The sequence below is a fragment of the Psammomys obesus genome, unplaced genomic scaffold (assembly GCF_907164565.1).
Source record: "Psammomys obesus unplaced genomic scaffold, mPsaObe1.curated_primary_1811, whole genome shotgun sequence".
Taxonomy (NCBI): Eukaryota; Metazoa; Chordata; class Mammalia; order Rodentia; family Muridae; genus Psammomys; species Psammomys obesus.
Genome location: NW_026596134.1, coordinates 7,572,733 through 7,586,187, shown reverse-complemented (window position 1 = coordinate 7,586,187; position 13,455 = coordinate 7,572,733). Strand labels below are relative to the sequence as shown.

At 49.7% G+C, this 13,455-nt stretch overlaps 1 protein-coding gene across 1 annotated transcript in view; it reads right to left on the bottom strand.

The window, feature by feature from the left end:
- Clmn (calmin) overlaps positions 1-12,905 on the bottom strand; it is a 106,490-nt gene extending 93,585 nt beyond the window's left edge. The window contains exons 1-2 of the mRNA XM_055593095.1: positions 12,807-12,905; positions 10,543-10,639 (exon numbers count right to left, since the gene is read on the bottom strand). Of these exons, the coding sequence (XP_055449070.1) occupies positions 10,543-10,639; positions 12,807-12,905 (196 nt within the window). The remainder of the gene's footprint in view (positions 1-10,542; positions 10,640-12,806) is intronic.
- Between the last annotated feature and the right edge of the window lie 550 nt (positions 12,906-13,455).

Genomic DNA, 13,455 nt, shown 5'->3' with positions numbered 1-13,455 from the left:
GCGGGCGCGGGCGGCGGAGCGGGGCGCCCGGCGCGCGCTCACTGCCCGGCGGGGGCGGGGGCCCCGGGCGGGAGGGAAGAGGGCGGGGCGGGGCGGGAGGAGCCAGCCTCGGGACGGTCCTTTTTTTTTTTTTCTTTTTTTTCCTCCCCCATCCCCAGGGTGGGTGTTGGTTGGATTGTTTGGTCGCAAACGAACAATGATGAGGCGCGGGAGGGTCGCAGGCCCCAGATTGTGATGTCTTGGGGTGAGGTGGGCCTGGTGACTCAAGCCAGGGTGCCCTAGGAGCTGGTCCCAGGAAGTCTGGCCTGTCCCCATCTTGCTCTTCTAAGACCCTTCCAGTGGGAACCCTTCCTGTGCTGGGATCACCTCCCTGGTATAGGCAGCTAAGCCCTGTCCATCCCCGACCCCCTGAGGACCACGGAAAGTGAGTGATGGGTGAAGTAGTGTGGAGATGGAGTTTCCCATAACTGCGAGGGGGAGGGGGGCAGTGGAAGGAATTTCTTCCTCGGTTTGGATTAGAGACCACTTCCGGTTCTATCCAGCTGTTGGAAGAAATAGCCCCCTTCCCCAGAATGGGTACCTTTGGAGTCTTGGCCACAAAAAACCTGGGGTTCTGTTGAAACTACAAGGACAGGCTGGGACTGTGGCTTCCTCAGATGGTACCCTGTTCTGCCCCTTTCCTGCCGGAAGCCTTGGGTCTGATCCCATGCACCACACAAACCGGGGGTTTGCTCACGCCTGTAATCCCAGCACTTTGGAGGGTGAAGCACGAAGTTCAAGGTCATTCACAGCTACCTGAAAGAGTTCAAGGCCACCCTGTGATACCTGAGACAGAGCAGGCCTTTGTGGTTCCTGCTCTGGGCCCCTGAGTCTTTTAACCTGAGAATTGTGGATCTTATCTTGTTTGGGGCTCCATGGGGCCTGTGTACCTGCAGCCAGGACTCTCTTATCGGTTAGCCAGCAGAAAATCTGGGGGTTTGTCTAAGGTGAAACATGATGTAGCGGTACCAAGTCCCAGAAGTCCCAGGGTCTTGCTCCCTGGTCAGCTACCACCCACCAAAAAAAAAAAAAAAAAAAAAACAAAAAAACGGAGCATGCCCTTTATACAATGAATGCCAGGAGAAAGTTCATAGCCTCTTGAGTATTCGAACACAGCTAGGCCTGCTGGTCACAGTCATGTCCATGGAGAGCCCAGCAACTCACCAATGAGCAAGTGAAGATGGAGGTCACTGGCCTGTGTCTGGGCATCATCTGTGTTTAATCCGATCACCAACTGAGATGAGAATTACGGATCAGAGTGAGCTCCAGAAAGGAGGACATCAGCCTGGGGCAAGGAGCCAGTGTGGAGGTGATGTCACCAAGGGTCCCTAAAGCCTCACCTGGAAGCTAAACCTAAAGGAGAGAGAGGCCCATCCCCACCCCCCTAGGGCCAGGTATCAACCCAGCGGAGTAGGCTCGGTGGAGATCATGGGGGCCTGAGACTCTCACTGGACCACCTTGTCCCTTGCCTTGATCCATCGGTCACTTCAGTTCTGCCTCCTACAGAGCCAGGTAGTGTTGAATGGGCATCGTTTCACCTTGCCTCACCAAGCCACCACTGGACTGAAAATAATTTCCTTCACAAAGCAAAGCGCTGAGAAAGTCCACTTCGTCTCCATCAGGGGATGGGTGGCCAAGAACTTGACTGAAAACAGTGTGTGGTTGAAAGTGATCCCAAAGGACCAGCTATCCGTCATGAAACTATGATGACTATTCTTGGGAATGGGGGGGGGGGGTACGTGACAACTGGTTAAGCACCGACTGTAAGTCAGATGTTTCTTTGTATGAAAGTGGAAGAAATTCTAGGTGGTTTTTCCAAATGTCCTGGGAGCCAGAACTGACTGTGCAGCTGGCTGCTAACGGCACCTGGATGGTCACTGAGTGAATAGGACCCCTTCAGGATCTCTGAGAGCTTCGGGAGCACACGAGGTCTCTCTGACCAGTCTCCCTGGCCAACTGAGTGACTGTATGGTACCAACCTGATGTTATTTGGTAGACTCTCAGGGACCCTGCTGTCCCATGTCTGCATGGCATGGTCATAACATTTCCTTGATGGCTTTTCCTCAATCAACCATAAGGTCCTCAAGAACAAGACTGAGTCTTAGCCATTTCTCTACTTGAGCATGAAGCACGATGCCCGGCACAGAGGAAGGTCTCATGAATGAATGAATGAATGGCCCTTATTGTAGGCCAGAACTTAGAAATCAGGGGAATTCTGGTATGACCAAGAGCTAGCCCTCATGATCTGGCCCAAACAAACTTCTGAGAAGGCAATCAAGACATGTTTGCATAACTCTCATGGCAAAGTATACCCTGTGGAGAAGTAGGCACAAATGCCAAGATAAGGTAGCCCTTTCTCGGGCAGTCCAGCCTTCTGGAGGATATGGACTTCTGGGGGAAACTGGGCATTTGGCCTCTTGAATTACTGAACAGTACTCTTTCTCTTTTAGACACTTTCGGAAAAGGAAAAATACTCCATCGACAGGCTTGGCTTTCATGAAGTTTCCAACAACTGATTTTTCTAGATGTTTTCCATTTCTTCCAGAATTTTGGTCGTTGTTTAAAACTGACTTCTCCCAAAGGGAAGGACTTGGAGAATTGCAGAGTGGTTGGACAGCCCTGAATCCAGCCCCCTCCCCTGGCCCACTGAAGGATTTCCAGCTGATCTGGCCCAGTGACCTTCCTGCCCCCTGCTTCTGAGGACTTCCAAATGCAGATAGGAAACTCAGATGCAGGTTCCCATCTGTGTGCTCCAGTCTACATAACTGGCATGTGGGTCCCAGAAGGAAAGGGATAAGTTATTCCTGCTGCTCCTGTGCGGCCCCCTCTGGGAGGGGAGGGGGCTCAATCAGAGGGAAGCCCTTTTTGGAAACGGCTGTTGCCCTATGTTTTCATTGCAGTGACAAAATACCCAAGAGAAATTTGGGCAGGAGGATTTATTTGGGCTCATGGGTTTAGAGGGTTCATCCACAGTGGCTCTGTGGCTATGAACTTTAGGGTGTCATGGTAGAGGGTGGCATGGAAGAAAACCATTTGCATGATGACATCAGGGAAGTGGAGGGACAACCAGGAAAGAGCTGGAGACAAGGTACATCTTTCTAGGCCACACCCTTGGTGACCCACTTCCTCCATCAGGCCTCACTCCTCCCTTCCCACCACCTCCCAGTGAGGCCCACAATATAATGAATTCATCAAGGGATCAATTGATTAAATTCGAGCTCTCAGGATCTGATCACCTCACCAAAACCCACCGGACAGGGACCATGCCTTTAACACACGAACCTTTGAGACACTTCTCAACCAAACCACAACAGCTTCTTATGGACAGAGACAGCCTTCGTCGGCCTTGGAAAGGATGCTCAGAGGCCAAAGTGGTAGGAATCCTTGTTAGAAGAGCTTAATTCTATTCAATGGAATAGCACTGCCCAAGGTTCGAAACTGAGCCTCTTGTCCTGTAGTCCCCACTGCCTACTGAGAGCTCAGTGTGACTGGAGAAAGACTTGGGCCACAGGCCATGCTAACACTTGTGATACCGTATTAGTTATACATATAGGCAGGTCTATATGGCTTATAATTATTTTCTCAATCAAAATTGTGCTACTAATGGCATGCTAAAACCTTCAGGAGCCTGGGGGAGTAATGCAATCCTGCAATCCCAGAATTCCATAGACCCACACAGGAGGACTGTGAGTTTGAGGCCAGCCTTGGCTACACAACAGAAACCTATATCAGAAAGTCTTTTTTTTTTTAAAAAAAAAAAAAAAAAAAAAAAGAAAACAAACAAAAAACCTTTACAAAATGGCAAAAATTTCAAAGTTAGCAGACTCTAGCTATTTGGCCAGTGATTATTGATGTCACCGAGCTGCACAGTGGCATAAACACCCCTGGCCTCATTCATTCAACAGACCTTGGTTGAGTGTCTCCCGTGGCCAGACCCTGGATATAGTATGGCTGGCTCCCAAGTTTGACCTCACCACTGAGATACGAACCTTTGATGCTCTCATTGCCCCTGTGGCCATGCTGTGGAAGATGACAGATATTAAGCAGAAGTGTTAGGAGGCTCCAGCAGATGACCTATGAGATAGGTATGAGTGGGTGGCAGCCCACATCAGTCAGAGGAGATAGATTCTTGAGCTATTTAGATGGAAAATTTGGTGATGCCAGGTGCCTGGTTAAGGAATCTTATAGTATCATGTCCATATACCTCTGCTTTTAGTGGTCTCTGCCATTCCCATAATGTTAGCCAACTTTCTGCTTTTCTACCAAGTGCAGGAGCAACTCAGCTTATAAAGAAAAAAAAAAGGTCAGTTTGGGCTCACAGTTTGGAGGTCTCAGTGTCTGGTTGGTCCTGCAGTTTTGGGCAAAGCAATGCATCATGGCAGACATGAAGGGCAGAGCAAAACCAGTTACTGCATGAGCAGGAATGAAGAAAAGAGAAAACGAGGGTCCCCTAGCCCTTTCAAGGACAGGTCCTCAATGACCTAAATACTTCTCGGTAGACCCTACCACTTAGATTCCGCAGCCTCCAAGTAGTGGTGCCCTAAATTTACCCAAAGCCCTCTGGGTGGGGAACCTAGACCCAAACTATAGCATCCACTTTACTTCAAACTCCCAGAAAATGTCTTGAAAGTAGGGCTGTCTGTTTTATCAGAACCTAACATAACAGACTGGAAGACAGTCGATGCTCAAGAAATAGACTTGGGGCATTTTAAGATCAAAAGCAAGTTCTTTTGCTGAGAATCTCAGGAAGGATAGTTCAAAAGGCAGACAAAAACAAATTACATTTCAGCTTTAGCAGTTACTAACTCCTAAACCTCTCAGAGCCCAGGAGCCTAAGGCAAGCTGGGGTCTCTTCCATGAGCAAACAACGGGCCAGAGAGCATGGGAGAGACAGAGCAACAGAGACGGGCTTTCTCCTTCCCTGGCTCTGTGCGGCCTGTGTGATCGCAAGCAACTTATTAACCTCTCTTGACCTGAGGTGCAGTCTCTACCTGGAAGAAGGTATGAGCTCAGAAATGTTTATCTACAGAAGGCCCTCTACTGAGACCCGGGTCATTTCAACAGCTCAGAGCAAACCACAGCTGGATGACAAAGTGCCCCTGACTTTAGGAGATTGCCTGAAATGCACAAGATTAATGTATTCCCTAAAATTTTATCAATTTTTTTTTTTTTTTTTTTTTTGGTATATAGAACTGTTGGTGGGTGGTTAAAAAAAAATTCTGCTTCCCTAGGTAGATGGTACCGGATGTCCCAATTTCTACAAATAAAACCCTTCATTTCTTCCAGTTTTGAATAGTCAAAGGCTGCTTCCCTAGAGACAGGGCAGCTAATTTTTTTTTTTTTATAGACATAAAAACTCCACTTACAGGACATACATTTCTTTCCCAGAAGAACTAATGATAGCCCTCACCCTCACCACCACCACTAAGAGGGAGATACTGCCTGCATGTAATGTGGAGAAGAGGGTTCGTCATCTCTACAGAGATGCCGTACCACCAGGTGTTTGCAATAGAATTGCAGAGCTAGACTTGGAGGGCATTTTGAGATCAAAAGCAAGTTTTTCTGCTGAGAATCTCAGAAAAGATAGTTCAAAAGTCAGAGCCAGTACCCATAAGCCCTTAGGCTTGTCCCTGGAGCTGCCATTCTCTGCATTGTAGAAGACATTTCTGGTTTTATTGTATTTAGTATTGTATTTATGTATTGTATTTAGGCCTACCTGATGCCAGGGACCCAGTAAGGTGCAGTGAAGACCAGAACTACACGAGAGACACCTGACATCACAGAAGAAAATGTGTGTATGCTGTAAAGTACTAGATACCATTATGAAGTACTAGAAACCCAGAACCCAGCCCCATCCTCTGTCCCCAGAGGCCCCTGTCCTGGCAGCTGACGCCCCAGCCCAGCCCTGCTCCCTCCACCACTGCCTGTCTGTGTCCTTTCCCCTGATGGTTTCCAACCTTCTCCCCATAAAGCATCATTAGAGAAGTTGTTTCCAATCCTTTTTGCTGTGTCCACAGTCCCTACCATGTTTGACCCTCCCCTCCTTCACCCACTCTGTTTGCCCAGGCTGTCTGTTCCTATTGGTTCCTCAAACGAGCTGCTTACATGCAAACTCTTCAACAGTTCCCTCAGATGCCTGAGAAGGCTGGGGTTGTTGTTTACACTATAGAGTGCTTGCCTGGCATGCATGAAGCCATGGGCTCCAGCCCTAGAACCATCTAAGTTGCCATGGTGGTGCATGCCTCTAGTCTCAGCACTTGAAGGTGGAGGCAGGAAGATCAGAGTTCAAGGTCACCCTCAACTACATATAGGAAGTTTGAGGCTAGCCTTGGCTGCAAGAGACTCTGAGAGGGGTGGGCACTGGAGATAAAAATGTGAAGTGTGTCTGAGAGTGCTCATCACATTGTCTCAATTGCCTGAATACCTTGACTCCCATCAGGAAGTGTTGTGGATGTAAACATGATTTTGTTTTGATCCCAGATGTAGGCAATGGGACTGATTCAGATGGTACACAGCAGCAACCTATTTGCCTCACGCCGGCTCTGAGAAGGGGAGCTTTGCCAGCTGCAGATTGTTTAAATCTGAGGATTCTGGAGAGAGAATAAAGGCTAGGGCCCAGAGAGAATGTTGTTGGAAGGGGGGGGGGGGGGCTCCAAGAAGAAGGCTGCCAGTGCTTTCCCCCTGCTGTTCCTGGTTGCAGTTGATGCAGTTGGTTGAGAAGTTGGAGATACCTTGAAAGGAAGATTGGACTTGCTCCAAGGAACCTGACGGCCCTAAACAGCAGGAAGTAGCTAAAGAGAACTCTGCTCCAGTCCCCACTAACCACCTTTCTCTCCTACCCGGTACTGGGGTGTTGGAAGGGATTGGGGTGGAGCAGGGAGAAAGAGGCATTAAGAAACATAAAATAGTATAAAAAATAACGCCAACAAGGAAGAAAATGGACACATAAAATAATCCTATCTATCAAGGAGACATGAAGACACAGATGAATCATAACCACACCACGAAGCAAAAGAATCCAGGCACAGAAGTGTGAGCTATAGGGTTCTGTTGATTAAAAAGTCCCAATGCTGGTGATGGAGAGTAACAGAAGCCAAGGTGAAGATCTGCCTTAGAGGCTGGGGAAGGAACCTAAGGACAGCCCCAGAGTGTGCTTGGTTTCTTTTATGAGTCTGGTCACACACTTTGGAGTAGGTAGTTCTAATATCAATTTATCCACTGGGGATGTTCCACCTCCCAGTTGGACTTTCACACTCATTCATTCTTCTACCTGGAGTTCATCTTCTCTTGGTCTTTCTTTGGTGAATTCCTATTGGTTGTTCTGATCTAGCCCAGCCTTCCCCTTCTTTGGGGAGCCCTTTTCCTATTGCATCAGTCAGCTGTGACGGCAAAAACAAACATGACCATGAAGAAAGTGACTTGAAACTGTGATTGATAACTCAAAGTCTGTCTTTGGAAAGCACAAGAGCTGTCAGACTAGAGGGCTCTGTCCAGACACAGTTAGGATGAAGCCATCAGGAGGTTAGCTGTCTAGGCCCCTCAGTGGCAGGAAGGAGACCAGCCTGAACAGATTCGGATCCCAGCCCTACCCCTACTCCTGGTTCAGCTTTGGGCAGACCTGGACTTCTGCCCTTGTGAATGAGAGTCACAGCGAGTTTTCCAGGCAGTGAATGCAGGTAGTATACAGAGCTGGCTCCCTACACCTAGTGGGCACACAGCAAGGACCCTCTACTCTCCTTGTGTCACAGGCTAATGTCACATGGGGGCAAGTGCAAGGCAAGTGTGAGGTGATCTGGAGGCGTCCGGTGACCTTGGCACCCTCAGTTTCACAGCGGCTACAGCCTGGGGCAGCTGCGACCTGGTGCCCCTCCCCAGGTGCAGGTGCTGCTCCTGTAGGGTCCTCCAGTGTGTCTTAGTAGCCAGTCCCATTTTTGAGTTATTGCTGAGTCCACTAATGAAAAGTTCTATAAAAGTGTCTCCTTTGCTAATTAGCCATACCTTCCTGGTGCCAGGTTAGCAAGAGTGTGGGTCAGAGGTAACCGGACACTAGCCACCTCCAGCAGAGTGGTGCTGGTGCTAAAGTTGGAGTAAGTTGGCATTAGTCACTGTGGAGCCCTGCCTGCTCCCACACCCCCAAAGTTGGGAACTGGCTCTCTACTGCTGGGGTCATTCACAAGTCTCAGCAGGAAGCTGGAAGGGAGGATGGGAAGGAGGAGAAACTTGGGGAGATACGGGCCGGGCCGGTAGCTTTGAGAGCAAGTGACAGCAGGGACTCCCGAGCTTATCCGGAATCCAAGGCTGCCTGCCTAATTTGTTGTGCCCTGTTTGAAGAATAGGCTTATTTTTTAAAGAAGCCCTTCTGGGGAGACCTGCCCACCAGAGCATTACCTGCTCTGAGGCCAGATCATTGAAGAAAACCCCTAGGACAAAGAGAGCAGGAGGCTGGCTCCTGTCAGACCTTTGGTCCTGACGTCAGGCTCCACCCTCCAGCATCCTCATCCATGAGGGGAGCATTGTGGGTGGAACCTATAGCTTCAGGGCCTTTTTCAGCATCATGAGAAGCCACTTCTGAAAGAATAGAGTCCTCCCTTCACATGGTCTTAACTGCAGTGTGGGGACAGGTGTGAAGTCTCAGCCCCACTTGATTCTGAAAAGGCATGGGACAACTGTGGGCACAGAGCAGCCCTGACCTCGTGAATGGCTCATTGATTTCATAGCAGAATCTGCCTCCCAAGCTTGTACCTCTCAAGGGGCCTAGTGGGAGCTCAGTGGATATGCAAGGGGACACACACATTCATGACAATTGAGCAGCAAATAAGGGTGTGGCATCCGGGAGGGAGATGAGGGGAAGATGCTTGGGGCGGGAGGGAAGCTAGAGCTGTGCATAAAGGAAACCCAGGGCTGAGAATCCTGAAGATGGAAGGGTAGCCTGGTGTGGGCAGAGGAGCCTGGCTGTGGTGCTAAAAACTGGCTTTCCAAGAATTGGGGGCAGGGGCACACAGGACGCTCCCGGACATTCCCATGTGTCCCTGTCAAGAATGCCTCCATCTTCCCAGGGCTAGAATGCAAGAATGCATCCTTCCTCACTATTTACTTTCTTCCCTTCCCAGTTCCTTCACCAAGGTACTCACAGCGTCAGCCACTGTTCACACTGGGCACAGGTGGTCCTAGGTCAGTCCCAGCCTCCACCACCATGGAACAGTAGGAAAGAAAGGGGACAGTTTGACGTGTAAAGACACAGTTACAGCAGGGTCCATGCGATAGTGTCTCTCTGCTAGCTGTGCTCTAGGTGGGTGGGACAGACATGGCTGTAAAAACTCTTGTCACCTGGAGTAGACTTCCTTTTCTGACATCTCTACTCTAAGTTCGCCCTGGGGACTCACTTTGGTCCATGGATATTAGCAGATGTGACCCACACAGAGATTTAAACAGTACTTGTGCATTTGGACTCTTGCCTGCTTTTGGGTTGCTGAGAATTCTGAGACTAAGGTATGAAAAGCCCAGGTCAGCCAACCGCAGAGGCCTTGTGGGGGTGCCCAGCAACTGTGTGCCATCTTCCAGCCATGTGAGGCCTTCTAGGCCTTCTAGATCATCCTTCCTGGGGCATTCAGATAGGAGAGGCTGTATCTTCCTCCCAGGCAGCACCCGAACATCCCTGTGAGTTGATGGAGATCTGCTGCCCTGGCAACTGAGCTTCAGCCATGATCTCCCTTCTTGCCATTATCACTTGACATTTGCATATGGTCAGGTTTGATTATTGCTGACGATTTACACAGTCCTGAGACAGACCGTGAGAATTTATCACAAGGGGAGTTTGTGCCTGAGGAAGGAAGGGGTTGTCCTGGTTCTGAGCTTTAAGTTTTTAGAGCCTCGTTTGCAGAATAATCAATAACTCATTTCCTGGCCTATAACCTCATATCCATGAATGGGCTATGCTTGCTCCAGGATCCAGACTTGTATGTTGCCACTCAGCGGCAAAGGCTGATTCATCTTCTCTCTCTGTCTCTGTCTCTCTCTCTTCTCCTCTCTCTCCTCTGCAGACAGTCCAAAAAAAGATTAGGCAGGTAACCATTTCTAGTGAAGCCAAGCTGCCAAACCTTGCCCACCACTCTCCCTCCTAATCAGCAGGGATGGCACTGTTAGCTGCTTTAAATGGAGTGATGGTTCCCATGGAGGAGGCAGGGATCTTGTTTGGTCTTCGAGGTGTTATCTAGCAAAGGTTTCCAGCAATCCCTACCTGGGAGGAGGCCAGCCTCCTGAGGTGAACTGACCCCATGTTGCCTTATTTCTCTTTGGTTTTACATGTCCTTCAGCCCTCAGAACCATTCTTTTTCAAGAAAAGCAAAGTTACACATTTATCCCTGTCAGATAGCTTGAGGCGGGAAAGGAAAGGGGCTTCCTGCCAGCATCTAGTGCCTTGTTGGCCCTGGGACACCTCATAGGGACCCTGGTAATACTCCCTCAGTGGGAAAAGCAGAACCAAGCGTGGAGCGTATAGCTCACCGGGGAGTCCCATAGGCATGCGAGCTAATTCCTCAGGCTGCCGCCGTGACGTCAGGGCACCCGCAGTAAGTGTCCTCTGAGCTTCTCTGAGCCAACTCTGAATGGACAATGGACCAATGTGAAAAGGAGAGAATGATCTGAATATTGGGATGTCCACATCTTTTTTTCATAGGAGACACCTTCTGAGACCAGCGAAGTGGCCACCAAACATCCAGTCCTGACAACAGGAGCATGTGGCTGGTATAATAGCCATAGACCCAGGGAGGCTGTCAATTGCACTATATGACGCTGTACCATGATGGTTCTCAACCTGTGGGTCGTGACCCCTCTGGGGGTCAAACTATGACCCCAGATACATTGCAATTCATTAACAATAGCAAAACTATAGTTATGGAGTAGCAATGAGGTAATTTTATGGTTGGGGGTCACCGCGACCTGAGGAGCTGTATTAAATGGTCGCAGCATCAAGAAGGCTGAGAACAACCGCTCTACAGGCCATGCCCAGGTGCATGGCTGCTCCCACTCTGCTGTGTTTTTGTGATAAAGGCATCACCAGAAAAGCTGATAGGCAAATGTTGGTTCTGCCTGTCTGCCATCCACTCCCAGGCCTGCTGCTATGCGTGTCTTGACTTCTGTAGGAGTTGTTGCTTCTCACCTAGGATTGGGGTAGCAGGTGGGTTTCTCCATCAAGGGGTTCATCTTAGTGATGTTTTTATTACTGTGAGCATCATAACCAAGGCAACTTGTAGGAGGAAGAGTTTATTAGGGGCTTGCTAACGCCTTCAGAGCGGGAGTCTGCGACCATCAAGGTAGAGAGTGTGGCGGTGCACAGGCAGGCAAGGTTCTAAAACAGCTGAGAGCTTAGATCTTGACTCACAACAAGGTAGAGAGAGCTGACTGGGAATGGCATGGGCTTTTGAACCCTCAAAGCCCCTCTCCCTCCAGTAACGCACCACCTCCAACAAGGCCACACCTCCTAACCGTTTCCAAACAGTTCCACCAACCGAGGACCAAGTATTAAACATATGAGCCTATGGGGATCCTTCTTCAAACTACCACAAGATTTGTGTATAGCCTATCTAGCCTATATAGGGATATATATATATATATATATCCCTATATAGGGATATATATATATATATATATGGCTATCTAGGACCAACTCAGCCCATCCAGGGAAACCCCTCACTCTCTGCAGTTTCTGTCCTAAGCAGAAGGAAGCAGCATTAAAAATGCAAGAAGCTGACTTGTCCAATAAAAGGACAGAGCAGCGACCCAGGAGACATTCCCAGGGGTTACTGCTCTGACCTGCTCTGCTCCACTCCTCTACCCAAGGATCCATAAGCCCCGTAGGGAGCCACTTGGGCCTCCCATTTCTTGAACAGGCCAGCCACACTGCTGTCTGTTGTTTGCAAAAGAATTCTGACACAGGAAGTGATTCCTCAGCGTCACCCTGCTGATGAGTGACTGAGTCAAAACAAGGCCTCCACATATCACCAGGTTCCCAGGAAGACACTGTTCCCCAATGCCCATGGCTGATGGGAAGGCGGCCCTGCCACCATGTGAGCCTTTGAAGAAGGCTGAAAGCAAAAAGGCTTATGATAGGATGACATCTGTCACCATGGAGCAGCCGCGAAGGCCCACACTCTGTGAAGGCATCCAGCAGAAGCACGACCACACACCCTCTGTGCCTAGAGTTAATGGGGTATCTTGATTGTTCCTGTCAGCAAACTACTCCACTACTCAAACCTTCAATCCATCACGTACTTTTAAAAGCAAAATCCGTGGCTTCGCTTAAACAAGCTTCCTTGTTTACTTAATGATGGTGCCCTATTGACTGAGCAGGAACGTTCTGTGAGGAACATTCCCTTCACAGCCTCCTGCAGGATCCTGAGGTAGCAGACGGGTTGGGGGCAGGGTCAGGGAGCAGTGTCATGCTAGCTTGGAGTCTCTGAGCCTGTGGAGACAGCTTCCTGGGTTGACGTGGAAGTCACCTTCAGGCTGCCTGAGTTCTTTAGCACCCACATCCCCACCTTGGTAAGGCAGCAGTGGCCTCTGATCTCAGCAGAGGCTCAGGGTCTTCCTTTCTCTACCCTTTGCCCAGTGACCTTCTTGGGTACACTGTGACTCTCTGATCAGGCTCCCAGGCAGACGACCAATAGGCACCTCTACTGTGAGGCAGCTACAGCCACCTTGACAGCTAGTCTCTGGAACTAACTTCCTCCCCTCACACATGTTTTCAAGGCCCTCTGATTCCTCTTTACCCCAAGGTGACTCCCTGACTCCATTTTGCTCATCTCTGGACCCGTAATCCATCCTGAAGTGTGAACCATGGTCACCGGAAGCTTCTGCCAGGCCGCCATAGACGGCTCTCACCTCTCTGTCAGACTCAACGTCCCTCCACAGTGTGGGAGAGCTGACAGTCCTCGTGGAAATAGCTATAACTGTGGCCAATTTCAGTAATTTCAGAATTGCCAGGGAATTCCAGCCTGTCGCAGCTGCTCCTTCACACTGCCTTTGATCTCCACTAGTCTCCCTGAGACACAAAATACTGTTGTCATCGTCAATTACTCCAGGAGACAGGGTGGCCTTGACCTTGCCACCAGGCTTCCTCAGCCCACAGGAGGCAGCAGATGTCATGGAGGAAAGCCAGGCTCTGGACAAGGGGACTTCCTCGGGCCCGTTCTGGAAGCTGGGGCCTCTGGAGAGGATTGTATGTGAAGATAGACTCCCGTGTGGAGGGCCAGAGGCCTGTGTTGGTGAAGTTTAAATAGTACAGGTTGCTGGTTGCCTTTGTGCCAGCACGCTTCCTGTTAGGATGTACTGCCGTCTCTGCTTAGTGGATGTGGAAACCGAGTCCCAGAGAGAGTTACTCAAATCGGGGTATGGTCTGGTGATGAGGCCACTAGCTTT